Here is a 27,479-nt window from a genome sequence, read left to right as displayed (position 1 = left end):
TTGACTCAGTAAACATTTGTTGAACACCTTGGCTAGATGTTGGGAATATCAAGACTAATAAAACAATCTCTGTTAATGCCTTAATGTTATCGGGGCATCTAAATCATAAGTTGTAAATGAGTGTGATATGTATAAGCAACAGGAGTGATAGTGGCTAACAGTCACGTAGTACCTCCTCAGCCCCACTCCCTCTGCCGTGAGGCAGATGCAGCGTAAACTCTTTTCTTGCAGCATCTCATTTCACTACCCCCTGTGATGAAGGTCGATACTATCATCATTCCCAAGTTATTGCGAGGGCTAGGAATTCTATTAACGTCTCAGTTCTTTGCTCAGGCAGCTAAACTCAGCTTTTGCCTAAACTTCAATAAACGTTCCTAAACGAAAATCTTTGCTATCAAATTGTATAACATTTCCTTCGTCATCTCTTTAAAAGTAATGAGGTCGTTCTAGTCATGAAGCGAGGACGTCTGAAAAGGCTAAATTGGCAGAGGGAGAGTTTGGGATTTGGGGGGGGGCGATTTTTTTGTATCTACATTTAGGTTGGAAATTGAGTAAATAAGAGAATGATCAGTAAGGAAAGGTACAACTTAATAGAGTGATATTAATGAAAAATGATAACTGTTATTGGGATTAGACACTAAAAATCCCACATAACCCTATTGGTTTAAAGTAATAAAGCGAATGTCCTCTTTTCCTCCACACACATGATTCTGTTCCCCAGAGACAGTTGCTGTTAACACATAGGGGTGTATCCTCATAGACTATTTTCTATGCTGTATCCTCACGCGCGTTTTTTAATGGAATCATACTGTTCATACTGGTTGCACGTCTTTTCACACAATAATACACCATGGACATTATATAGCCCAGTGCATTATTCATTCTTCTGAATCTCATTATATGGTGATCCACAATTTAATTATTTCCCTTTTAATGGGCTTTCAGGATGTTTCCGATTTTTGCCATTAGAAAGGATCCTGTGGTGTACATCTTGATACATATATCTCTATGGATTTGTGCGCTTATTGCTGTAGAATGAATTTCTGGAAGTAGAACTGTTGGATCATGGGATATATACATTTTAATCTTAATTGATACTGACAAATTTTATATTGAGATTTTCAAATTAATCTCTTTTTGGTTGTTCTTTATTCCTAGCATCCCTGCTTTTTTTCTCTTCTTATCACTTCAAAGAGAGATTTGGCCTAGCATTTCCCCATGGGTCTCTAAATCAAAATGAAGGTTGAAAGTCTGTAATTCTCAAGTATCTGCTAAGCCTAGTGCAGTTTTAACTTCATTCTTGCTTGGAGAACCTGGGTGTCTCCAGGGTTACTGTTGGAGTGGCTTCCAGCATCGTGAACAGTAGGCCATTTCTTCTCCTTGGTCCTCAAGTACTTGTGAGTCACAGCGTCACCTGAAGTGTGTAGGAGCGCAGACCTGGGCGCTGGTCCTCTGCATTGTTTCCTTCCTTCTCTAGAACATGCCATTATTTTAGAAATGAACAAAAGCAAAAACTAAGCAGTGATTAGGGTTTTTTTTCCCTTCTTCTGTAGTCAGTAATGTTTTATTATACACCTACCTTCTACTGGGGCCATATCCCTGGCATTTTATGTATATAGAGAGCAGTAAGACTCCTGTTTTTTGTTGATTGTGACTTTTCATATAGAACTGTGGTGATCTTGCTCTAAGCCTGACAGTGTACATGTTCTGGAAGTTATGTACAGCATTATTATTACCTTTCATTGTCTCCCTTATGCTGGCCCACTAGCTTTCAACAATCATATCTGATCAAGTCTCAAGCCAACTTTAAAACTCTGAGGACTTTACATTAACTGCAGGACAAAGTCCAGTCTTTTCGTCAAGTCTTCCTTATCTTCAGTCTACCTTCCATCCTCGTTGTCCTCCATCCCTTTCCAAATACCTTTCATTCCAGTCACTTAAGATTACTACTATTACTTGTATATTCCTAACAAACCATATAGATAATTTTTAATTCCTCTGGATCTTTTTTTTTTTTTTGTCTACCTGAAATGCCTATTCCACCACACCTCACTTCCATTGCCTAATTTGTACCCCATTAATCCCTTCCCTGATTTCAGCTCTTGCTGTAAAATCCGGCCCAGGTATCACTTTTTTTAAATGAAGCCTTCATAGACTACAGTCCCCCTCTGTGACAGCATGTGCAACAATGCATGTTATTATTTGTTGTTTCCTTGTATTCTTGTTGACTATGGGCTCTCTGAGAGTAGGGGCTCTGTCTTTGTGTCCTAAGCACAGAACCTGGAACATTAAATCTTTGTTGAATGAATCAACCCTCATAATAAATGTCTGCCTGCTTCACAAGCCATCTTTTTCCATACAGTTATTTCAACTTATAGTGTTTTTTTTTATTACAGAAAAAATAGTTCTATAGTTCTTGAGGATTGAGGACCATTTGAGAGTTATTTTTGCATGATGTACTTAAATAGTCAATTTTAAGGATATTAGTTTCAATGTGATAACGATTATTAACACTCTTTAATTGAATTCAGACCTTGCATCAAGGGTGTTACACATTTGAAATTTGTGGCAAAATTTTAAAATAAGATTGACTATAGTCTAAATCATAAGTAAAGGAAATGTGTGTCTAGAAGGCTCTGTCCCATTCATTGCTCTTGACATAAGGAGACAGTGTCCCGGGCTGTCTACGCACCTCATGAAGCTTTTTTCCCAAATCTCTTAACTCAAGTTTCATGATTAAAAGGCCTCCTTCTGTGCCTCCCCAGTTCTGTTTCATACACCTGATTTCTATCTGTGCTATTCTGATACTATAGTATGCGTAAACACAAAACAATGTGTTATATATTGTAGTCAGAAAATCTTTGTAAAACTGGAATTTGATCCTCTTACATGTCTGCATAAAGCCCCTGAGTGTCTCCACATCGCCCTCAGGATAAATTTCCAAACTGCTTACCAGGGAAAAGGTATGAGATTTATTTACCTTGTATTTATTTATTTACCTTTGATTCGTCCCTATTTATCATCATCTTTCTATTTATCCATCTTTTTAAAAAAAATTTTTTTAATTTTTGGCCGTGCTGCAAGTCATGTGGGATTTTAGTTCCCCACCCAGGTATCGAACCCACGCCCCCTGCATTGGAATGCGTGAGTCTTAACCACTGGACGGCCAGGGAAGTCCCTATCCATCTTTCATTTATCCCTACTTACCTACCAGCCCCATTTCTTGCCACTCCCCTTTGCAGCCTGGGCAACCTCTGTCTTGAGTCTGAGGCTTGGAGGTGCCCTTTCCTCTGTGTGGAATACCTGGCCCTCAGATTTATCCTAGCTTTTACCACGTGCGTAAATAGATTAGCATTCATCTCTCCCACAAAACTCTGAGCTCCAGGAAGGCAAAGGTCACATTCAACTAACTTAACTCTGGTGTGGCATGTTGCAGGCACTCCATAAATATTATTGCATGAATAAATGAAAGAGTATATTTTACCCCACTAGGTGTCCCCAGCATCTTACACAGTGCCCGGCACATGTTAAAGGACCCGATATTTATGAATGAATAAATGTTAATGATAATGTAACATCATAACAACTGCTCCGGCTTTCTTTTCTATTTGAATGTGAGACTTTTTATTGTTTTTGAAGGTTTTCGCATGAGCGTTCTTACTTGAACCTCTTACACTGCAGAAAAAGTGTTTCTGTAAAGTAACACCTCCCTGTTTTTTTTTTTTTATTTTGAACCCTTATTTGAATAATTAACAGGAATACAGTTAAGTAACCATGTTGTGCTATTTGAAGTAAACAAACAGAAAAGAAACTGCTCCCAGGTGGCCAATTTTGAAATGATGGCATATGAAACACTTATTTCTGTGTGCTGTCCAAACAGGAGTATTATTACAGCAGTGTTCTTTTTCTAGATTATAAAAAGAATCTGTTAATTAGTTATCGTTATGTGTGCAAAATAATTTCACATATCTATGCAGAACTTCTTGTTTAGTGAAATAATCAAAGCTGAAAAGCACTCAGAACAGACAAGGAAATACCATTGTATTGGGGGAGGGAAGGGAGGGGATGCTGAATCTAGCGTTCAGGTCTTAGTGCTTTAAAACATTGGAACTGAGTTTGAAATGTAACCTGTCGCATGGCAGCTGACAAGACATACTTGCTGAACTAAATTACATGTAAGTACCACAGTGGAAGGTGTTTGTGTTACCATCTGCTAAAACATTAGCCTACAGTTGAGAAATAAGAAACATGTTTGCATACTGTATGAATAGATACGTGATCATATTAATTATTTTTAATCTTCTCTAACCACAAGGGACCTTAAAGCCCCCACATTATGAAGCCTCAGAACTCAGTTCCAGAGAGCTTGGTAACTTAAATAAGTTACCAAGGTCACTGAGCCAGTTAATGACACAGGCAGGATTAAAATCTAGATTTCCTGATTCTCAGTATAATGTTCTTTTATTTTCATTGTAAGGTTTCTACAAATGAATGTCTATGGTTCTGTAAAGGTAGATGAAGCTTAGAAACCTACTTGAGACACTGAAAAGTTTTCTTTAGGGAAATAAAGGTTGATGTCAATACATAAGCATTGGCACAAGGTCCCATGCTGGCATGCCTTTTATTATATTTTGTGAGATAAATGGGAATAGGAAAATGAGACGGTACAGAAACAGGTTGTCTGTCTCCACTCCTATACCTGGAATAACGTCACCTTTGTCCCCTGCACTACAAAAGAATGATCCAAGTTGCTAGCCCAGAAGATAGATATCTTGCCTCCTGCCGCCAATTTTTCAGCCAATTTTTTTCTCTGCGCAACAGACATCACACTCTCCTATTTCCCACCGCGAAGAGTGCTGCCTCCAATTTCCAATTCCATTAAAAGACTGGAGGAGAAAAGATGAAACATCAGTATTTTAAAATTTATTTAAACTATTCCTAAGTACTTGTAGACTGTGAAAAAACAAGCGACTCACCACCTTCATGATTTTTTCTTTAATATCTATCTAAGCAAATGCAACAAGACAGGAAACTAAAAGTGAGCTGTAACACTTTGAAAGGTAAATGCAAACATCATTTTTCTCAGGGATTATATGTGTTCATGTCTGGGAAACTCAAAAGAATCAACCGGAAAACCATTTGGGATAAGTTTTAGAAATGCATTAAAAAGGGCTTCTCACAGTTTTAGTGAGCTAATGACCTCCTATCCCAAGGGAGGGCTAGAATGGGAGGTGTTTCCCAAAATTATCTGACCTGTAGTAGAATACATTTGGGAAACTGGTGATTCTGACAACACAGGGAGGATCTGTCTGGCCATTTAAAGAAAGATGACCTATTGGGCATGTTTCCACATGGCACATACTATACATCAACGTATGTGTGCTGAAGCCAAAGAAGCTAAAATAAATTCTTGTCAGAATATTTATGGGTTTGATCAAAGCTGTTAGAATATGTAAACACACACACACAGCTCCCACATGTTTCTTAGTTTTCTAGATTCTATCTTTCTGTCTTCTAATGGTATGAGTGACAATCGTAATCTTATATTCAAGCAGCTTACTTGTTTAACATAATGTATTGTTGGGTTTGCTAAATAAAACTCTTGTGTTTGGGGTGTTTTTTCTAAGCAAAACGATACTGTTGCCTTCAATCAGATTGTTAAATATATTTTCCTAGCAGTACTTAAGTTACAAAAAAAATTTTAAGTTTTCTAGTTAATAAATCTAAATGATAGCTAGATTGAGCCAGTCTCTTTTTGAGTAGGGCAAGCTTCATTTTATTCATTACCTGCGGTGTGTTATCTTCTTGATTCCTTGTTAAGTATAATGTGCTCCAGCACTTTGAACCTATCTCTTGTAACGTTTTAAGAAATATTTCCATGCCTGACAATGGCTTCTTGTCAAGAGTGTTGCCAGGTGATCAGTTTAAAGATAACATCTCCGTAAATACCACTCCCCCTGGTATGGCATCTCTATGAAGAATACCTTGACACTCTCTTCTAAGGACTTGTCACTGGGCTCAGCTTAGCGCACATCTGTTGTTTCTATTTATTCTGCATAGGACCCTCAGATTCTATAAACCTGCATGCATCCCATTAATACTGCATCTTCAGAATGCCCTCTAAGAAACGTGGGTTTTTTGCTTAAGATGCTTTTTAATGAACATAAAATCATCTTAAGCAAAAAATTTCTAAATTTTGACACCCACTTAAAGGAAAGCAAAATCTAACCAGGACCATTTACAGTTCTCTTGAGTTGAAAGGTTCTGAAGTTTAGGACACTGTAATAGAAGAAAGAAAATATATTTCCCTGCTAATCTTCTGTTAACTAGTTTTCCATTTTATTTCTAAAACCTAAATTTTTGGAGCTTGTGAAGAAAAACCAAAAGTCATTTCCACTGTGCATGAGAAAGAGAGGGAAAAAGGAACATTTGGGAAGGGTAGCAAACCAGCTGGGTGCTAAGAATGGGAAGGGTAATGATTCCCTCTCCTGGGTAAACTATTGAAGTAGGGCTCCCTTCTCTGTAATTGCTTTGGAAATGGTAACAACAGCACTGTGTGTGTGTGTGTGTGTGTGTGTGTTGACAGTTATAATAACTCAGTAAAATTGTCTCTTTCCTCCTTATCCAAGGATTTCCTGCTGCAGATATTTACTGTGTTCCGAATATTGATACGCCCAGAGATGTTTCCAAAGGACTGGACTGTCATGCGCTTGGTGGCTAACAAGTAAGACATTTACATTGATAATCATTGCAGCTCATTGCATAGGGGGAAAGGAGACTGCAAAACAGTCTTTTCACTTTGATCTCAAGTTTGAAATCTCCAAATCCTGGAGTTCTTTTTCTTTGCCTCTGAATTAATTTCACTCGTTTTTGGGGGGTTTTTTGCTTGTTTATTTTTTGGGTTTTTTTATTTTTATGATTATTATTTGTTTTAAATAGGTAATATATTAACATAGTTCAAAATCAAACAATATAACAGAGTATGCCTTGAGAAGTCCCCCTCCCATTACCTTATTTATCACCTACCCCCAGCCTGAAGTAACCACTTTTATTAGTTTCTTGCATGTCCTTCCATTGTTCCTTTTGCAGGGCCTAGCAGGTAGCACAATAGATAAACTCTCTTGCACATCTCTCTTTCACTTAAAAATCCTGGCAGTCTTTCCAAATCAACACGTAAAAGCTCCTCATTCATTTATGGTTTCTTTTTCTTTTGTAGCTGTATAATATTCTATTAACTAGATGTACCATAGTTTATTTAACCAGCCCTGTTGCTGGACACTTGAGTCATTTCTGATCTTTCTTAATTCATTTTAACTCAGCAGAATCCATTAAGCATCTCCCATGTGCTGAGCACTGAGAATAAGATATGACCCTTGAGTGGGACACATGAAGATTGAAGATCCTGTTATACACCTGAGAAATGTGACCAGCAGAAGGCTGAAATAGTGCTCTGAAGGCAGTTCAGAACTAGATACAGACCTATGGGAAGTTATTGATGTAAAAGTGCATCTCTGAGAGTTGATTAGATTAGCTTGTACTAAGCATATCGGGGGGCGGGGGAGGTAGAATGATCTGAGGTCAATACTTGGATGAATAGGAGTCAGGAAAGGAGAGTAGGGGATGGTCAGAATGGCAGGAGCTGCTCCTGGAGGGCACAGTGTCATGGATTTATCTGCTGTCACCCTTCTTGCCTCTAGTATCTCAGGATACAAAATGAAGATGAAGTTTTTTTAGGAAAGTGGCCTGATCTCCACGCTTGTAGTTTACCCTGTTTCATAAGCATTCTTTCCTTCAAGCCCACATCTGCCTGCCTCTCCTTCTTCCCTTTCTCCCATTCCCAACACTCCCATGCTTAGGGTGAACGTTAGATTCTCCAGGTATCTATTCATAGGCCAAGGACGCTGTATGTCCTCCCCAGATGCCCAGATATGATGGTGGTAACAGCCTCAGGAAAATAGGGTTTGATTTTGATTAGATATGCCTAATATGGCTTCTGCTGCAGCGTACATTTATAAATGGGGAGGTGTTAAATTGCTGTGTTAAAAACTTGGTGAAGTAACAAACAGTATAATATGGCATATTATATTTTACATAAGTACAGAAACAGCTTTTCCATTTTGAAGACTAATTGAGACTCCTGAAATAGCTCTCTTTAGAGTTTAGCATATTTAGTTTGATATCTGTGAGTAGAATCAAATATCTCTTCATCTGGATGTCCAGATGCTACAGATTTAAGTGGGAGCCGTTGGTCATGTATCTGGCCTTATTACCAAAGAGCAAATATTCCGGGTACCTGGCAAGGGCTATGGAGTGGTCCAGGGAGCTATATGGGAAGGGGTCCAGGCTGCTGACATCATCATCATACAGCATCATCATTGGGTCATTCTGCCTGCCCTGTGTGCAGAGGGATATTTTGACTTGAATTAGAATTTTCAGTGGGGGACTTCCCTGGTGGTGCAGCGGTTAAGAATCCGCCTGCCAATGCAGGAGACAAGGGTTCGAGCCCTGTTCCGGGAAGATCCCACATGCTGCAGAGCAACTAAGCCCATGCTCCACAACTACAGAGCCTGCACTCTAGAGCCCGCGAGCCACAACTACTGAGCCCATGTGCCACAACTACTGAAGCCCTCACACCTAGAGCCTGTGCTCCACAACAAGAGAAGCCACTGCAATGAGAAGCCTGCACACCGCAATGTAGAGTACCCCCCCTCGCTGCAACTAGAGAAAGCCCATGCACAGCAACAAAGACCTAACGTAGCCAATAAGTTAATTAATTAATTAAATTGAAAAAAAACAGCAGCTGTTATTAAAAAAAAAAGAATTTTCAGTGGCAGAAATTCAAACTGAAAGTAAATTTAACATTTTGTTCCTTTTGTACAAAGGCGGTGCTTGAGCTTCTGAAAACCATGGCAACCATGTGGCTTTTGATATGAAATGCCATCTCGCTCTACCCCACCTAAAAATCTCTACGCCATTTAGGAAGACTTTATGGTCCCATAAGTGGGTGGAAGACTTGGAAGTCTAGATTCTGTTTTTAAGTAAACATATGATGTTCAAGATTTTCATCTATAATGTTAACCAAATAGGAACATGATTTTGTTAGAGATGAGCTCTGTGTAATGCATTCAAACAGAAGATTAGTCCCATAGCAAACCCAAGAAAAAAGGCCATAAGCGTTTGCTGAATGCAATAACATCATTCCATTGCCACCCAAGTCAGTGCTGGTAGGAATCTGGCACTACTTTTTCACTGGCGATGACGGGCTGTGGCAGATCCAACCTAATTCACAGACAGGACCCCAGGGCCTGGTAAAGCACCTGCCAAGTTGGAACAGACCACCTGCTCTTTGCTGTTCAGTTTCCCTCTCCTTTCCTCATTTAACTGCCATAGCCATTTCCCATTCAAATTATGAAAGCCTGTGGGATCTTTCTTGTGCTATAAATGCAATGTGGTTCAGAGATAAGCCTTTAGCTATTTGTGCCTTATCTGTAAAAAATATTAACCTCAATAATATTGGTAGAAAAATAAATTTCTGAAAGATGTTAAAGATATTTTAAATATGTTAAAGAGCAGACACCAGAAAGAAAAAGTTTTTACTTTGTTAAACTGTATAGAAGCAAGTTGCAGAAGCTAGATCTAGGTCCCTGAAGTTGACCACCTTTTCTTCCATGATACGAACTTTCTTAGACAAATATTTGATAAGGGCCCCTCAAAGAGGCATTTCAACCTGAACTCCCACTTTTACTACCCACCTGTTTGCTTAATATGTGTCAAATTGATAGTAACTGGCAGAGAAGTCACCATTGCCCTACACTTGAACTCAACTGAATAGCTCATCCCACAAAATATGTTATTTTATGTGCTGGTCCTTTCTTCCTGTGTTTTCAAGTCAGTTACATGCCCTTAACTTTCTTCCATCAACCGTGCTGTCCCAGATCCTGTAGCTTCTCTGCTTTATGTGAAGTCCTGCCAAAAGCTGTGACTACAGACACCTGGCGATTAGTATGGTCTTTTGTTTATTTCTACCAGAATGTCTCATATTGTGTAACTTAGTAAGTGTGTCCAGGCTAAATTTCACAAGGATAAGAAACTTGACTTCTGCCTGCTTGCAAAGCTCTATTGTGCCTGTCCACTGTAATTTCTTGGTAGGATGAGGACAACTGCTCAATCTGAGAAAGAGAACATAAGGGAGATGAAAATTAAGTACCAAAAATACAGGACACTTTGAGACAAGCTTCTCTCCACCCCCTTCCATACACATTGCAAAATGCAGTACAAAAATAAAGTTACAGCTTTATACATATTTTCAAGGAGATAAATCTTGTAACAGACTTACTTACAGAGAAGAGTAAAAACTCCCTGGCCCTGCGGTTGAAATTTCAGGCCCTTATTTTGTTTATCTTGTGTGCATTTGGCTTCAAACATATACTTTTTTGATGTGTTTTTTTCCTACCAAACACTGAATTGTTTAGCTGATTACTGCCTTCACCAGTTTAGCGTTCAAATGAGATCTGTGTAGCAAATAAGTGATTTATTGAATCAAAGATTCTTAGGGAAGGTCTTCCATTCATTCACTGACCCATTCATTCAGTACATATTTTCCAGTGCCTAACGTGTAAAAATAAATGTCATAGAGATAAAAAGCACAGTTCTGTGAGAGGGGTTATGAAAGGAACTTTGTTCTGGACTAGGATAGGAGGAGGTTTTTTGAAGGAGTGAAACTTGAGCTGAAATCTAAAGCAGGAGTTAACAGGCAGATAGCAAAGGAAGACTGTTCTTATCAGCAGGAATAGCATATACAAAGGCCCTGTGGTCAGAGTGAAGGAGCTGAAAGACTGTGTGGCAGAAATGTGATGAAGGAAGGAACCAGTAAAAATGAGGTTGGAAGAAGACAGGGTCCAGATATTAGGGGGTAGAGAGACAAGAGAGAAACCAGGAAGGACCAGTTAGGAGCTTAATACAGCAGTCCAGGTAAGAGATGATAATGGCTTGAATAGATGGATTGCAATGAAGGTAGTGAGAAGATCGATTTTGAAGACAGAGATGATAAGACTTGAGATGACTGGCTGTGGGCAAGAGAGAAAAAAATTTGAAGATGGCTCTTAGAATTTTGGCCTGAACAGAAGGACAAATGGTGGTGCCTTTCACTTAGATGGAAGATACTGAGAGAGGAGTAGCATTAGGGGTGGGAGAGGTGAGGAATCCTGTATTGAACAGAAGTTTGAGATGCTCTTAGGTACCCAAGTGGAGATGTAGGAGAAGAAGCTGGACATGCTTGTATGGAGCTCAGAGAAGAAGTCAAGGCTAGAGACACACATTTGAGGGTCATTAGCATTGGGTAGTATTTGAAGCCATCAAACTGAATGAGAGCACCCTAGAAGAAAGTATAGATTGAAAAGAGAAGACTACTTAAGCCTGGGCCCTGGAACATGCCAACCATTCAAAGGTCAGGATGTTGAGAAGCAACCAGCAACAGAAACTGGAAAGGAGTAGCCTGTGATGTAAAGTGAGAACCAGAAGGGTATAATACCGTATGAGGAAAATATTTCATGAAGGAAGGTGTATCAAGAGCTGCTGGGAGGTTGGAGGATGAGGACTGACAATTATCCCTGGGATTTGGCAGTGCGGTGTAGCTATTGGTGACCTTGACAAATGCTGTTTCACAGAGTGGTGGAGATGAAAGTCTTAGTAGAGTGAATTTGCGAACAGATGGGAATTGAGAAAGTGAAAGCAATAATTATCAGCTCTTTAGAAGATTTTGCTGTAAAAGGGAGCAGAGAAATGGGGCTATATCTGGAAGGAGATATGAGGACTAGGATTCATTTCTAAATATGGAATATTATGCATGTTGGTTTACTGATAGGAAGGGCACAGAAAAGAGAAATATTGATGGTGCTAAAGAAATCAGGCCCAAGTGAAGGAACAGTGTCCTTGGGTAGGCAAGTAGGGATGAGATCAAGTATTTCTCATTGTGCCTGTCTGTCAGCTTTCCTAAGGGGGTGGCACCTGTCCACCATCGACTTGCACTGGAAACTAAATCAACTGTGTAAGCATGCAGTTTAGTTCAACTGACATTGTTTTTGGTGGTGAGACTTCTCAATGAAGGAAGCTCACCACACTCAGAGTAGCACTGATCTAGTGCACACAAGGAAGCTTGGCCTTAGCTAGGAGCATTGATACTTTTTCCATAGTAACAGGAAGGAAGACAGAGTATGCGATACTGACCATGAAAAGTTTTATGTTAGAGTAGCTGATCTGTTGAACACCCATTGTACTATTGTTTTTTGTTGATGGTGGTGTTTTTCTATTAGGGTAATTATCTTTAAACGCTTTTACTGTCCAGGAGGAAAGATAGTGATTTTTATCAAAACTATATATGACTCAGATGAATGTACCAAAAAGTTCGATAGTTCTAGGAAATATTTACACAAGAATTGCCTGCACACTGTATCTCCAGGTGAGTTGTGAGGAGCTGGTAGAGAGAATGAATACATGAGGAAAGGCAAGAATACATTAGGGTTTAAGCCTAAAAGGTCAGAAAAACTGAGGCTTTTGTTACATGAGTGATTTTTTTGCCAATACTGCCTGGAGGAGGAGGTCAAGAAATTTTTTAAAATTCTTCCATTTCAATTCTTAGTCATTCTTTTTACCTCACCCGCACTGCATGCTTCCTTCACCAAAAGCAAAATTACTGATCCTTTTCCCTCTTCCCCATTTTGGCAGATTCTGTGCCCTCTACTTGGAGTGCCTTTCTCCATCAGCTTTGCCTGTCTTAATTTCAGTCTCTTCTTCAAAATATCTATAGAAAAGTATAAAAAGTTCTACAAGCTTTGCATTTTAGAATTATCTAGTACAGCAAGTAATTATCACAAAGCATACATTTAAATACAGGTTTGAGGCTATGGTCATTCAACAAACACTGGGCTAGGCCCTTGGTGATGCAGTGTTTAACAAGGGCAAATTCCCCAAATGTCATTGCTCTCCAAGTTCCAACCCTTGTTTGTCTTCTCTTCCATCTGTAACACCAGACCTCAGAGTGAACTGTCACGTGCATCAGAATCACCTGGCTGGGCCCCGGTGTGATCTCACCAAGCCATAGGCACTGGTGAGGCCCTAAAGTCTTATGTATCCTTCAGGTGCTGCTCATGTACTGACATTTGAGGACCACTAGCTCAGATCAGTTTCCCTGATGGCTGTCCAGGATTCTTATCTGCCCTAAATGTCTTTGTGGTGATTTCTTCTGTCCTCTTAACCTGCCAGGTTGGAGGGAAATTGTCGTGCTCCAAATTTAGATCTCCATAGCTTTTCAGTGCACAGACATCAGCCTCGTTGATGCCCAGTTTATCCAAAAGGTGCTTCTCTCAATCCATTTATAATTTATGGAGATGGGCTTTTGCTTCAGCAGATTATCAGGTTGAAGTCGTTTTCAAAAGGACAGTTTATAGGAGATGAGGTGTCTATAGGAGGGATAGCGTTGCTTAAAAAATACTTTCTAAATGCCAGGAATGAGGTGGCAACTGGAAAACTTGAAGAAAGAGCTTTGATTTCTTGTGCACTAGTTTCTCTTTTATGTATACATTTATCATGCTGTGCCATAGATTAGGGTTGTCAAAAGTGATCCTTATGCCTGCATTTCTAGAGCAGACATCCGTATTTTGACCGTTTATAGTAAAAGATTGCAAAGGCTTTCTTAGCTATTGAGTTGGAGTGCTGAGATTTAAAATGTTCCCATATCCAGAAACTGAGTCATGAGTAAAAGGATAAAACCGAAGGAGCCACATGGTTTTGCATAAATTAGAACAAGTAAAGAAAAATCCTTAAACACTACAGGTATCCACTACAGTGAAGGAGTAATAATGTATATATGCCTTTAGCTGGCTTGGAGACCTGTGTGCCAGGAAACTGTCTTAGTGCTGAGACATAAAAAGCTTTGGGATCTGCCTCTGTGACTTGGGCTGAATGTTATGAGCATAAATGAAAAGCAATTGAAGTAGAGTCATTTTAAAATCTTTCTAACCCTGAGAAGTCTTATTTTTGGAGGTCTTACCCTTCATCATATCAAACACTAAATAGACCCACATGCCGCATGCCAAAATGAAAAGCAATTTCTACAGTTTGCTTTTTAAATTATTGGCCTATGGAGTAAATCATTTAATTCCAATTACCTGTGACTTCTCAGCACTTCTGTATACTTAGGAATTCTTGTTAAGTTATAAAAAGTAACCTCTAGGGCTTCCCTGGTGGTGCAGTGGTTGAGAGTCCGCCTGCCGATGCAGGGGACGTGGGTTCGTGCCCCGGTCTGGGAAGATCCCACGTGCCGCGGAGCGGCTGGGCTCGTGAGCCATGGCTGCTGGGCCTGCACGTCCGGAGCCTGTGCTCCGCAACGGGAGAGGCCACAACAGTGAGAGGCCCGCATACGGCAAAAAAAAAAAGTAACCTCTAATTTTTTCAATATAAAAGAAGTTGCATGAATATTAAATTAGACAATTAATGAAAATGATAATGTTGCATTCTGTGGACATGTTATGAACCTTTTTTTAGTTTTTATTTTGCAGTTTTAGTTTGTGATTCCATAACACCTTTTCAGGGCTCAATATTTTCCAAAGGCCCTGAAAAGACCCTGTGCCCTGTACCTCTTGTGCCTGATGATAAAGCAGGCTTGATAAGATAAGAGGGTGAGGTGTTCAATCCAGAGCAAGGATGCAAGACCCATTAAAGAACCACAGTAGTCATTGGCCTAAAATTCCAGAAGGCAGGAGAATGTGAAGCAGTGTTGTTTGGAATGTGCTTCTGACTCAGACCTACCTCTCTAGAGCCTTGCTCTTCAAAGGGTGGATTGTTAATCAACAGCATTAATATCTCCTGGAGCTTGTTAGGAAAGCAGAACCTCAGGCCCTATCCCAGGCCTGCTGAATCATAATCTGCATCTTAACTAGATTACCAGGTACCTATGAAAGTTTGTCTAACTTTTAAAAGTCTAGAGCAGTGTTTCTCAGTTTTGGGTGTACATAGACTCTTCGGGGAGCTTTACCAATCCTGATGTCCAGGTTGCACCCCAGCCCAGTTACTAAATCTCTGTGGGTGTGATCCTGACATCTGTGTTTTTAAAGCTCCCAAGTGATTCCAGTGAGTGGCCAGCTTGAGACTCACGGGTCCTTCATAAAGCCAGAGAGGCTCCATATTGTTTACCAGCAAGCACAGTTCAAGAAGCCGTGGATTTTGTATGTGTGTTTGGGACCCAGCATATAAATAACAAGTGAGTAATCTTTGCCATGGAATAATCTCTCTCACTTGGAAGATTGAGTTTGGTGGCTCCTTTCCGGAGCATTGGGCCCAATAACCCAAATCCCAGGTATGTCATGTTTCACTAACACTAGAGGTTATTGTTTCTGAACAACAATCCAAGCTAGAGTTGTGGGCCAGAAGGTGGTTTTTGATGTAAAACTCAGGTGTAGTGGGACTGTGTGTTTCTCCATTGGATGTCAAAGCAGAACATTTGTTAAGGATGCAAACTTTTCTTTTTTAAACTTAGAAGCTAACACAACATTTTATATCAACTAGGCTCCAATATAAAATAAATTTTTTTTAATTAAAAAAAATAAATACATAAGCTTAGAAGCCCCACAATCTACTAGATGCTGGGCAAAGAGTCTCTTCCTTGCCTGATAGCATTTCATTTTCTGACAAGTAAGCTTTAGTTTCATATAGTAAGATTTGAATTAACTACTTGGGAAACTTAATCAGTTACCATTATTGATTTCACCAGTGTCTGGACAATTGCCACTTTACACACCTGTTACCTGCAGGTGATTTGTCTCTTTGATAGGAAATTCACTGTTGATATCTGCCATTTGAGGGGGGAGAAGAAACCACAGGACTTCTCAGTCTCATAGACTTTACTTATACTTAATTTTCATAGGATGATTCACTGAAAGATGTAAATGACATATAAAAGGCACATGTATGTAACACAGTGCTTGCTCATGGTAGAGCAAGTGCCCATGAAAATGGTGATTTTCTTCTCTTTCCTCTTCTTCCCTTGAGCTTCCACATTCAACCATCCAACTCCTTAGCCTCGTTAATCCTCTCCTGCCCCACAAGGAGACTATAATAGTGAGTTTTCCAGCAGATTACGATAATGAACATTTAAGTTCTTCAAAGACTATAAATATTCTTGTAATTAGTAAATACTCTTCTAATCTATATTTTACCAGTAGGACAACCAAGGTGTGAGGTTGGTGGGGGTGTTTTGTTTTGTTTCATGTTTTTTACCTACAGGGTCAGACAGCTATATCCTTCAGTTACAAATCCCGTAATGAGAGCTGGGGTCTCCTCACATCACAAGCACTTACTTATGCATGCATCTTAAAAAAGGCCACAGAGGTTTTAAATATCAATCATTTATACGTTGGTGCTTGGTTTTGGGTGGTTTGGGGAGTGACCTATCTTGTTTCAATATAATGCTATATCTAACATTAAATGAACCAATTGGAAATACATTCAATTTTGAATATATACTCTTGTAGCTGTAAAAAGGAGCAGAATTTGAACAAATGGGATAACTCAAGAGTTAACCAAGAATACTCACCAAATCTTCCTTTTTTAATCTCCCTAACAAAATACATATGACTATATATGCCCCCTCTGACAGGCTTTCCCTAATTTCTCCAGCTCAGAGATGCCCCATTCTCTAGATTGCTGTAACACTCACTGTCAGTTTCACATAGCTTAGTACTGGGTTATAGATAATTTCACAGTGCGCAATGGTTTCTTTAGTGGCAATCTTGTCACCATGAGAGAAGGAGTCTGACTTCCATAGCTCTTACATGCCCCCTAACACCTTAAATGGGAGAGAGCAGGAGAGGATATCTAATAAATACTCAATATGGTCAGTCGTTTTATCCTATCCATTTCATCTTTGGGCTCCATCTCTTTTTCTGAATTTTTTAAAAGTCTGACTTTCTTCCATGTTAATAAAATATAGAATATTATAGGTTTATTAAATCATTTTTGCTTTGGAAATTTATAAATTACAAAACATGAAGATACTAATATAATTCTGAGTCATATGAATTCATAGATTTTTCTGCATATCATTTCAGTGATGGATTTCTTTTCCTTCTTTTTTTTCCTGGGCATCTGTTCTCTTTTTTATTTCAAATATGAATTATCTAATATAGTTCCACAGGCTTACTGAAGGTTTTCTTCTGTCTTAGTTACTTTATTCTTGCCTGATAAATGATTTTCACTAACGTGATGTTTCCAACTTAAAATGTATTCTCTTTTATCACTAGCGTTATTATTACAACAGTTCTGTACCTGTCAGATGCACTTCGTAAGAACTTCTTAAATGAAAACTTTGATTATAAGGTGAGTATCCATTTAGATGACTATCCTACTTGGGCTAAAAGGTTTCACATTGTCCCTCAGGAAATTACCTCAAGTATTTTCTTTCTGTTAGTAGTAGAGAAATAAAGTTATTCTGTCTACCTCAAATTAATCTTGGGCCATATTGGTTTCAATTATGAATAATGTTAGAAGAGTTTTTCATTATATTTTTGAACAAGTTAGGTCTATAAATATGTTTATCAACCTGGTGGAAATCAAAGTGCTTAAGAGGAGAGAAAGTTCTTTATTGTTACTGTAAATTTTAATTCTTATTCTTTTTGATCCCTATGCATGCATGACAAAAAGAACTTAGAGCATAATGTTTTTAAGACATCTTTTAAAATAGAGTTTATATGAAGAATGTATTTACAAAGTAAACCCTTTAGTTCCTTTACTTCTCCTTCTTCCCATTTTTTAGGATGAATTAGTGAAAAGAAATAAAAAATGAAAGATTAGTAAGATTCTTTAAGATAGATCTCTATGTAAGTCTGCAATGTAATGTGATATGCCTGGGTCTCTAAGAATTCTCGATACACCATTTTTAAAATGGGAAATGATAAATAAAAATGGACAGTGGCTATCCTGGTTTCCCTTCTTAGTGGTGTTTTATGTTTTTTACATCTTTGTTTCTTATTCTTTTAAAAATAACCTCTTTTATATTAAACATTTAATAAAATGTCCTTATCAGGTACCTAGGAAATACAAAAAGTACAATAGAAACCAGTGAAATTTTAATGGTTCCATAATATGTCTTTATACTTTACAATAATCAAAGTATCAAAATTTCATAATCACAGTGCTACTTTTTAATATTCAAGTTGTTTCTACTGTTTTATTCTTATAAATCACTCTTTTTATGTGTATTCTTACAAAATAAAAGTTGGCATATATTCCTAGTTATTTCTTTGGATAAATATTTGTAAGTGAAAATATTGTTAAAGACTGTACCAATTATATTTGATTGCCTATATGTACGCCAACACTAGAAGAGACAATTTTGGGGGGCAATTTGATAAAGGGAACAATTTTTTTTGCTTTAATTTACATTTCTTACTAGATATGTTATTGATTATTCATTAGTTATTAGCTATTAACTGGTTATTAGTATTGAATTATTGACTAAAATTCATATTTTGTAAAGAATATGTGCTTGATTTTTGTTCATTATTTTGCTTGGAGTGTTATATTCTTTTTTATTTGTGAGAGCTCTTTATGTATAAAAGATATTAACTCTTTATAATGTTTCTCCTATTTATCTTTAATTTTACATGGTGTCAGTAGAAAAGTAGTTTCCTTCCATGATGTCCTCCATGTTTTTGGTTAGGTTTATTTTTGGGAATTTTATTCTGATCTCTTTCTGATGCTGTTTTTGGTATAAGAGAACTTAGAAGATTTGTCTTGGTAGGGAATTTTTATATACTCTCTGAAGTTAAAGCAATTAGCATATCCAAAAGAGTGTACGTATCTTTTTTTTCAGTTCTACGTGAAAAGGGGTTCCAAAAATGAAATCACACAGGAATAAAGTAATCCAACTTATACCTCAGCCTCCTTGGAGGCTGACATGTTATAAGAGAAACAAAACATCTGCCATTTAGCATGTACCAGAGAGCTCATGAAACTTGGGATACAACATTGAAGCAATACAAAAATAGATAGTATTTACTTAGTTAGTTTACTTCTTTGTTATAGAAAATTTCACACATATATAAAAGTAAAGAGTATAGTATGATGAATCCCTCATGTACCCATACCCAGCTTCAACTATTACCAACTCATGGCCAATCTTATTGCAGCTATACCCCCCATTCATTTACCACTTTTGAAGCAAATCCAAGATATCATGTCACTTCACCTGTAAATATTTTTGTAACCCCATAGTATTTAAATATCTCATTCTCGTTTTAGATCTGGGATTCCTACTTTTACCTTGCAGTCATTTTTATAAACCAGTTGTGTCTGCAGTTAGAGATGTTTACACCTTCCAAAAAGAAAAAGGTGTTAGAAAAGTAAGTACCAGTGTATAATCGGGTAAGAATATGAGGCAAATAAAATGTGGTGCCTTTTAAAGAGTATTTTAGTTCAAGTGATTCATAAATCAGATCTCCATAACTAGAAATCATAGTGGAGAGGCATTGACCAAGAGGACAACAAGCAATCCTTTCTGGAAATTTCACTATTTTGAACTTATTTAAACATTTTTGTCCTCAATCTTTCAGGATTCAAAATTACCATAGAAGCAAAACATTATGAGACAAATCTGTTTTACTAAAGGATTTATATGAGGATTTGAATTAGAGGCATCAAGACATGTACAGTGTACAAAGTTCCAGTTATAAAATGAATAAGTCATGGGGATGGTGGGTACAGCATGGTGGGTACAGCATGGATACAGCATGGTGACTATAGCTAATAATACTGTATTGCATATTTGAAAGTAGCTAGGAGAGTGAATCTTGACAGTTTTCATCAAAAGAAAAAAAACTTGTAACTAGTTATGGTGATGCATATTAACTGGACTTACTGTAGTGACCATTTTGCAATATATACAGATATTTAAATTGTTACATTATACACCTAAAACCAATATGATGTTATATCAGTTATACCTCAATGAAAAGTCACCTGCATTAAACATCTTCAATTAAAAACATATTGCCTTTTAATTCAGAATGATAGATTATGTCCTAAAGAGACACAGATAACTTCTTTGTTCTGGAGTCTTTTTAACAGGTTTGATTTTTGTTCTATTTCAGGTATGGTGACATGCGGGTAACGATGGGTTGTGAAATTTTCAGCATGTGGCAGAACCTAGGTGAGTGATGAAAAAAGAAGCACCTCGATTTTTAGCTTATCACTGTCCTTTTAAGTGAACAAATGAAGAAGGACAATTTACCAATGACAGCATTTGAAACCAAATGTCTAAATCAATAGAGAAATCTATAGAGAGTAATTGACACTTTGGCATTGAATAAGGTTACAACTAATTCTGTAAATTGGTGTCTGTCTGAAAAAATCACCTTTCTTTTGTGTGTTTCATTATTACTGAATGACAAATTTTATAATCTAACATTGTTCCAATAATACATGCTATTCTAGCAATGAGCTAACCTTTTAGAGTTTGGAATTGTAGCAACTCAAAATTTCTAGAACTCTGAATTGAGGCTCTGAATGACAATAAGTTTAGACTAAAATGTATGAAACATTGACTTGAGCATCTGTACTCTTAGAAACTTAAAAACCAATGACCTATATCATGAAGAGTATAGCCAAAGGATTTTAAAGCATATGCAGTTGCTAAGAAACAATTAGATCCAATTGTGTTAATCTGCCACAGCAGATAGAGCATATTATCTAGCAGATTGGTTGCATAGAAAACAATAATATTTAGAAGATAAATTGTTTTAAAATCTCATTGGCATAGGGTTTCTTTATTGAAAGTCATAACTTATTTAATCTGGTATGTTAACTATGCAAGTTTATAGTATTCATTTGCTGTTACTGCATTGTAGTTCCTCCTTGTGATTTATTAAAGTGATGGACCTATTTGAATTGAATATATAATGACCTGAAAGTATTATATCTTTCCTCTTGGGCTCATCCAAGCACAACTTGGAGATGGCAGGATTTGTTTTCTGTAAGTGAAAATAGAACCATTATCATTTTACTTCAATTCATGTTACAGAGTGATTTTTGACCAGGATATCCCTCAAATGTACAATATATACAAGGCAATTTGAGGAAGCCTTGTTATATATAACTGAGCCCAGTGTTAAATGCTTGCTGATAATTTCAGGGGAAAAAAAGTGAGTTAGCATCTTGAAAGTAACCTCTGACTGTCTAAAACCAGCCAGAAGAAGCCCATGAGGTGTCTTTAGATTCAGCTCAAAAATAACATCAGTTTGTCTTATTTGAAGAACACTCCTCTCAGTCTTCATGTTTCATTGATTCTTTGTGTGTTTGTTTTTCAAAAACAGATCAAGACCCTTGGAATGTCCCTATTGCATTTGGCATTAATTTAGCAAAGTGTTTTCCAGAGAATGCCGCATTGAAATGCTGTTGTGGTTTAGGCTCTTGTTGGAGCTCAAATGATAAGACCAGGACAGGCTTCCCTGGTGGTGCAGTGGTTGAGAGTCTGCCTACCGATGCAGGGGACACGGGTTCATGCCCCGGTCCGGGGAGATCCCACATGCCGCGGAGCGGCTGGGCCCGTGAGCCATGGCCGCTGAGCCTGTGTGTCCGAAGCCTGTGCTCCACAACGGGAGAGGCCGCAACAGTGAGAGGCCCGCGTACTGCAAAAAAACCAAAACAAACAAACAAACAAAAATGATATAAGACCAGGACAGATTCGTTTAAGTTAACAGGATGTTAGAAAACATGACAGGTTAACCTCTTCTAGATAAATCTCAGCATTGCCGTGTATGGTTATTTCCGCATAAATCTCTCTCCAAGCCTCATACCTGTTCCCTTAGGCCCATGACCCATGGCTTGCTGAATAAAGCTGGCACCTTTTTTCTCACTAAAGATGTCATTGTATACTTCATGAACTCTTCTCTATTTTGTCTTTAACAAAAATATTTCTACCCCTCTGGGTTTTATGTTATGTCTTAGTTTTCCTCAGAAATCTAGAGAATGTGAAAAATCTCTGGAGCATACTGGTCCCCGTAACACGTTATGAGGTCAGTGCTCTTAGAACAGTGATACTTAGTAGACAGCATCACCTGGAAGCTTGTAAGAAATGCAAACTCTCTAACTCCTCCCCAGACCCACTGGAATAGAATCTCTGAGAATCTCTGAGAAAGGCAGAGCAGTCTGAGTTTTTACAAGCTCTCCAGGTGATTCTTATGCACTTGGCTAAAGATTAAAAGATTAAAAGACACTGCTTTAGACAACGCTCTCCCCTTTCTTTGTTTTTCCAGCCCTAAAGGCTAGCTCTAGCACTGTGTTAGAAAAGACTTATTATACTCAAGTACAGATTCCCAGCATGACATAGTTCAAAGATAGGGTGAGTGTACATTTTCACTTCATTCCTTTCTGCATTATTTCCCTAGAGTTGCTGTCTGAGACTTCCAAAACATCAGGTGAATTTTAAAGGTCATTGCTACTATACAACAACTGGAATTGAAGAATGTTTAGAAATTTTAAAACCTCTTTTCCAACATATATTTTTATAAATATGATAATAAAAATTAAGTATTCAGGGTATTTTGACACCTTTGTAGAGCTTAAGTCAGCTTGTTACTTAAGAATATCAAAATACATTAGTTATAATTTGGTTTACCTATAAATATGTCATATTGAATATTTTGAATGCTAAAGGAAAATTTATTCAGATAATTATAGATTTTCATTTTTAATGGAACAGGCTGATAGATTCAATTTAACATAATTCATAAAGCATTGGCCATGTGCAAGTTATTTTGAGGGATATAAGAAAAAATGGTCCATGCCTATTAAAAGCTTAGTTTTTAAATCTGATATGTTAAAATTTTTATCCAGTTTGTGTGGAGCGGTAAAAAGCTTGATAAAGACATATTCACCATGTTTTCGTAAAGCAAGTAAACTGTTATGATTTCATAATTTAAAATCCTCAGTAGTTTTTAGTAGATACAAAAAGCACTAAGTTTTGGAAAATAAATTGAGTAGAGGAAATGCCCAGAGTCACTAAATACACAACTACTTGAAACTTTCCAGTTGGTCTAATTTAGAAACACAAATTTTACTGGACAATATATGAAAATCAGATTTTGGTCATTGGTGTTTACCTCAGAAGTGTGGAAACTCTTCCATATGCTAGAAATAAGTTAGTTTTTGCATTCTGCTGAGGACGAGGAAAAAAAGGACATATATAATTTAGGGACTAGTCTACTTTTAAACATAAAGCTTTTTTTTTTGATACAACATGTATATCAAGAGTTCATATATCATCAATACATAATATAAATATTGCACTATACATACAAGTTTGCATACAGAAATGTATAAACAAAACATAAAGCTTTAGGATTTTCAAATCTGATCATTATAGCTCCTAGATTTACCTGTGAGCAGTGGTTCATATGGTAATTCTGTTTAAGTTTTGAGGAATCACCATACTGTTTTCCATAACAGCTGCACCATTTTCCATTCCTACTAACAGGGGTTCCAGTTTCTCCACATCCTTGCCATCACTTATGTCCTGGTTTTTTTGTTTGTTCTCGTCTTGTTGTGTTTTTTTTTTAAATAGTAGCCTCCCTAATGGCTGTGAGGTGACATCTCATTGTGGTTTTGATAAAACGATTTATTTTTGAAGAGTAAAACGAATAGTGATAAGTGAACACCTTTTCTTAGATGTGTTATTCCTCAGTATTTTCAATTTATTAGTTGAAGGACTAAAAAATACTCTGTTGCAGTGGGAGGGGAGTGGAGGATAAAATACCTAGGAATAAATTTAACCAGAGGTGAAAGACGTGTACACTGAAAACAGTAAGGCATTGTTGAAAGAAATTGAAGGTGGCACAAAGAAATGGAAAATTATCCCATGCTCATGGAAGAATTAACATTGTTAAGATGTCCATATTACCTAAAGCAATCTACAGATTCAATGCAATCTCTATCAAAATCCCAATGACATTTTTCACAGAAATAGAACAAACAATCCTAAAATTTGTATGGAACTACAGAAGACCCTGAATAGCCAAAATAATCCTAAGAATAAGAACAAAGCTGGAGGTAGCACACTCCCTGATTTCAAATTAAACTAGAAAGCTATAGTAATCAAAACAGCAAGGTATTGGCATAAAAACAGAAACACAGATCAATGGAACAGGACCGAGAACCCAGACATAAACCCACACATATATGGACAATTAATTTACTATAAGAGAGCAAAAAACATAAATGGAGAAACTACAGTCTCTAATAAATGGTGCTGGGTAAACTGGACAGCAAAAGAATGAAACTAGACCACCATCTTATACCATACACAAAAATTAACTAAAAATGGTTTAAAGACTTGAATGTAAGACCTGAAACAATAGAATTCTGAGAAAAAAACATAGACAGTACACTCTTTGACATCAGTCTTAGCAATATCTTCCTGGATATGTCTACTTAGGCAAGGGAAACAAAAGCAAAAATAATCAAGTGGGACTACATAAAACTAAAAAGTGTCTGCACAGCAAAAGAAACAATCAACAGAACAAAAAGACAACCTACCAAATGGGAGAAGATATTTGCAAGTCATACATCCAATAACAGGTTAATGTCCGAATATGTAAATAACTCATACAACTCAACAACAACAGCAGAAAACAATTAAAAAATGGGCAGAGGATCTGAATAGACATCTTTTTCAAGGAAGTTATATAGATGGCCAACAGGCACATGAAAAGATGTTCAGCATCACTAATTATTCGGGAAATTCCTATCAAAACCACAATGAGCTATCACCTTATGCCCATTAGAATGACTGTCATCAAAAAGACAAGAAACAGCAGTGCTGGACAGGATGTGAAGGAAAGGGAACACTCATATACTGTTGGTGGGAATGTCAATTGGTGCAGCCACTATGGAAAATAGTATGGAGATTGCTCAGAAAATTAAGATTAGATCTACCATATAACCTAGCAATGCTACTTCTGAGTATTTATCCAAAGAATACAAAAAAAAAACCCCACTAATTTGAGAAGGTATATGCACCCCTATGTTCATTACAGCATTATTTACAATAGCCAAGATTTGGAAACAACCTAAGTGTCCATCAACAGATGAATAGATCAAAAAGATGCTGTGTGTACATACAATGGAATACTACTCAGTCATAAGAAAGGTGAAATCTTGCCATTTGTGACAACCTCGAGGGTATTACACTAAGTGAAATAAGTCAGACCATGACGAATACCATATGATTTCATTAATGCAGAATATTAAAAGTAAATAAATGAACAAACAAAATGAAACAAAAACAAACACATAGATACAGAGAATGGATTAATGGTTACCAGAGGGGAAGAGAGGTGGGGGAGGGTGAAATGGGTAAAGGGAGTCAACTGTATGGTGATGGATGCAAACTAAACTTCTGGTGGTGAGCATGCTGTAGCATATACAGAAGTCAAAATATAATGTTGTACACCCAAAATTCACATAATGTTATAAACCACTGTTACCTCAATAAAAAATAAGAGGGGGGAAGGCATGAATTTTCTCCCCCAAATTTATATGTTTGTACCTATACTTGCAAGGATAGTCTATAAAGGAAGAGGTTATTCTTTACTGCTGTGTCCCACCTTTGCCATTCATCGTGCTGCAAGGTTAAGTTTTTTCCTTCTATTTTTAGTTGAACTAACATTCTTACTAAATATAAAGTGGGCTTCTCTTCCACATTTGCAAACACAGTGTCTTGTAACTGCTGTAGAAAAATCAATACTTCCCTAACAGGCTGCTCTGTGTGAATAAATATACAACAGCCCAAGTAGCAGGTGCCCTAAATACTTCAAAACAAGACCATGTGGCTGACAATTAGAGATGGGAAAAGGATACTAAATCTGTGATTTAAAAAGAAATAATCTAAATGAAGTTTATTTTACCATTGCTATACATAGCTCAAGATTTTGCTTTGCGGATTGGATAAGAGTAAAATTTTCTATGGTGGAAGGCTTGTACGGGTTGCACAGATTCTTTGTCCCCAAACTGTTTTCAGTAAAGAAAGCTAGCCTCATACATTCCTGCACAATGATTTAAATGTGGGTATGGCTTCTCTACTGTCCTAGAAAATCAGGCTACAAAATAGAGCTTATGAATTTTGTTTGCATTATGATTGAAACAAACCAACTGTAAATGACATGTTTTAAGACAATCAGGAAAATTTTGATATAGGCTGGTTTTAGATTAATTTGAGGAATTACTGTTTGCCTTTTTTGAAGGAGTGATAAAGGTACTGTGATTCTATATTTATAAAATGACCTACCTGTTAAAGATGCTTACTGATGTTTGTATAAGTAGAATGTTATGATGTCTCTGACTTGGTTTAAAATTTCCCAGGGAACAAAATAGTTAGGTTGATAGGTGAAACAAGATTAGCAAAAAAATGTTGATAATTATTGAAGCTAGATGATGGTTATGTGGGGATTTATTTTACTAATCTTTGTAATTTTGTGCACATTTGAGATTTTTCATAGTAAAAAAATTTTAAAATGTCTATAAATGGAAAACACTTTTTAAAAAGAGATTCAAGAATACTCAGTGAAATAGTGGTAAATAAAATAAGTGCATGCTAATGATGTTCTTTGTTAGAGAGGTCAAAGGATGCCAGACTCAGGAAAGATTAAAAACAAAGATCCGGGGCTTCCCTGGTGGTGCAGTGGTTGGGAGTCTGCCTGCTGATGCAGGGGACACGGGTTCATGCCCTGGTCTGGGAAGAGCCCACGTGCTTCAGAGCGGCTGGGCCCGTGAGCCATGGCCTCTGAGCCTACGCAGGTGTAGGAGGACTATCCGGGCTGGCAGGAATTTTCATTTTATTTTATATTTCCTGCTTCTCTCATCCCCCTTTCCCCACGCATACCCAAAAGCTATGCAAAAGCTTGGTGTCTTGCACAGTGTCAAGGCAGCAGGGAGGTCCTCCTCATTATTAGTCACATGCCAAGATGGCCCTAGTCCTGAGTACAGAGTCCCTTCAGTCTGTGGTTCTGTGGGAGAACAGCATCTGTGGCTAGACTTTCAAGCCCTGCAGCCATCTCCTGGGGCAGGGTCACAAAACAGATGTAAGGCTCATTAATCTCAGGACTTGCTAGCCTTCATCTCTGCAGGAATCTCCTTCCCTTTTTCTCTTTCTTCCCCTCACTTGCCTGGACATTTTGAATAAGCAGTGAGTGGGTTTAGGCTTTTCCAATTGACACTAAGAGTAATTGAGTTCAGGCTGCTTCTGCTTTCTGCCTTGACAAAAATAATTATGGAAAGGAATTGCAAATGCTGGCTGCTAGTTACCTGCTTGAAATGTGTATGTTGGGAGGATGGAGGAGATACAGGGAGAAGACCTATGAATTGATGTTTCTGTATATTCTGCCACAGTGAGTTTGTTGGTCTTGAAAGTATTGATTCTTCTGGAGGAAAATACA

At 37.5% G+C, this 27,479-nt stretch overlaps 1 protein-coding gene across 2 annotated transcripts in view; it reads left to right on the top strand.

Annotated features, from left to right (window-relative positions):
* The window catches only part of DOCK4 (dedicator of cytokinesis 4), a 487,691-nt gene that overhangs the window by 399,284 nt on the left and 60,928 nt on the right, over positions 1–27,479 (top strand). For both annotated transcript variants that reach the window (XM_081243754.1, XM_081243753.1), the window contains exons 27-30: positions 6,630–6,724; positions 17,295–17,370; positions 19,294–19,394; positions 20,142–20,200. In XM_081243754.1, the coding sequence (XP_081099880.1) occupies positions 6,630–6,724; positions 17,295–17,370; positions 19,294–19,394; positions 20,142–20,200 (331 nt within the window). The remainder of the gene's footprint in view (positions 1–6,629; positions 6,725–17,294; positions 17,371–19,293; positions 19,395–20,141; positions 20,201–27,479) is intronic.

The sequence above is a fragment of the Mesoplodon bidens genome (genome assembly GCF_964165515.1).
Source record: "Mesoplodon bidens genome assembly, chromosome: 9".
Classification (NCBI taxonomy): Eukaryota; Metazoa; Chordata; class Mammalia; order Artiodactyla; family Ziphiidae; genus Mesoplodon; species Mesoplodon bidens.
This window is presented reverse-complemented; position numbering and strand designations above follow the sequence as displayed.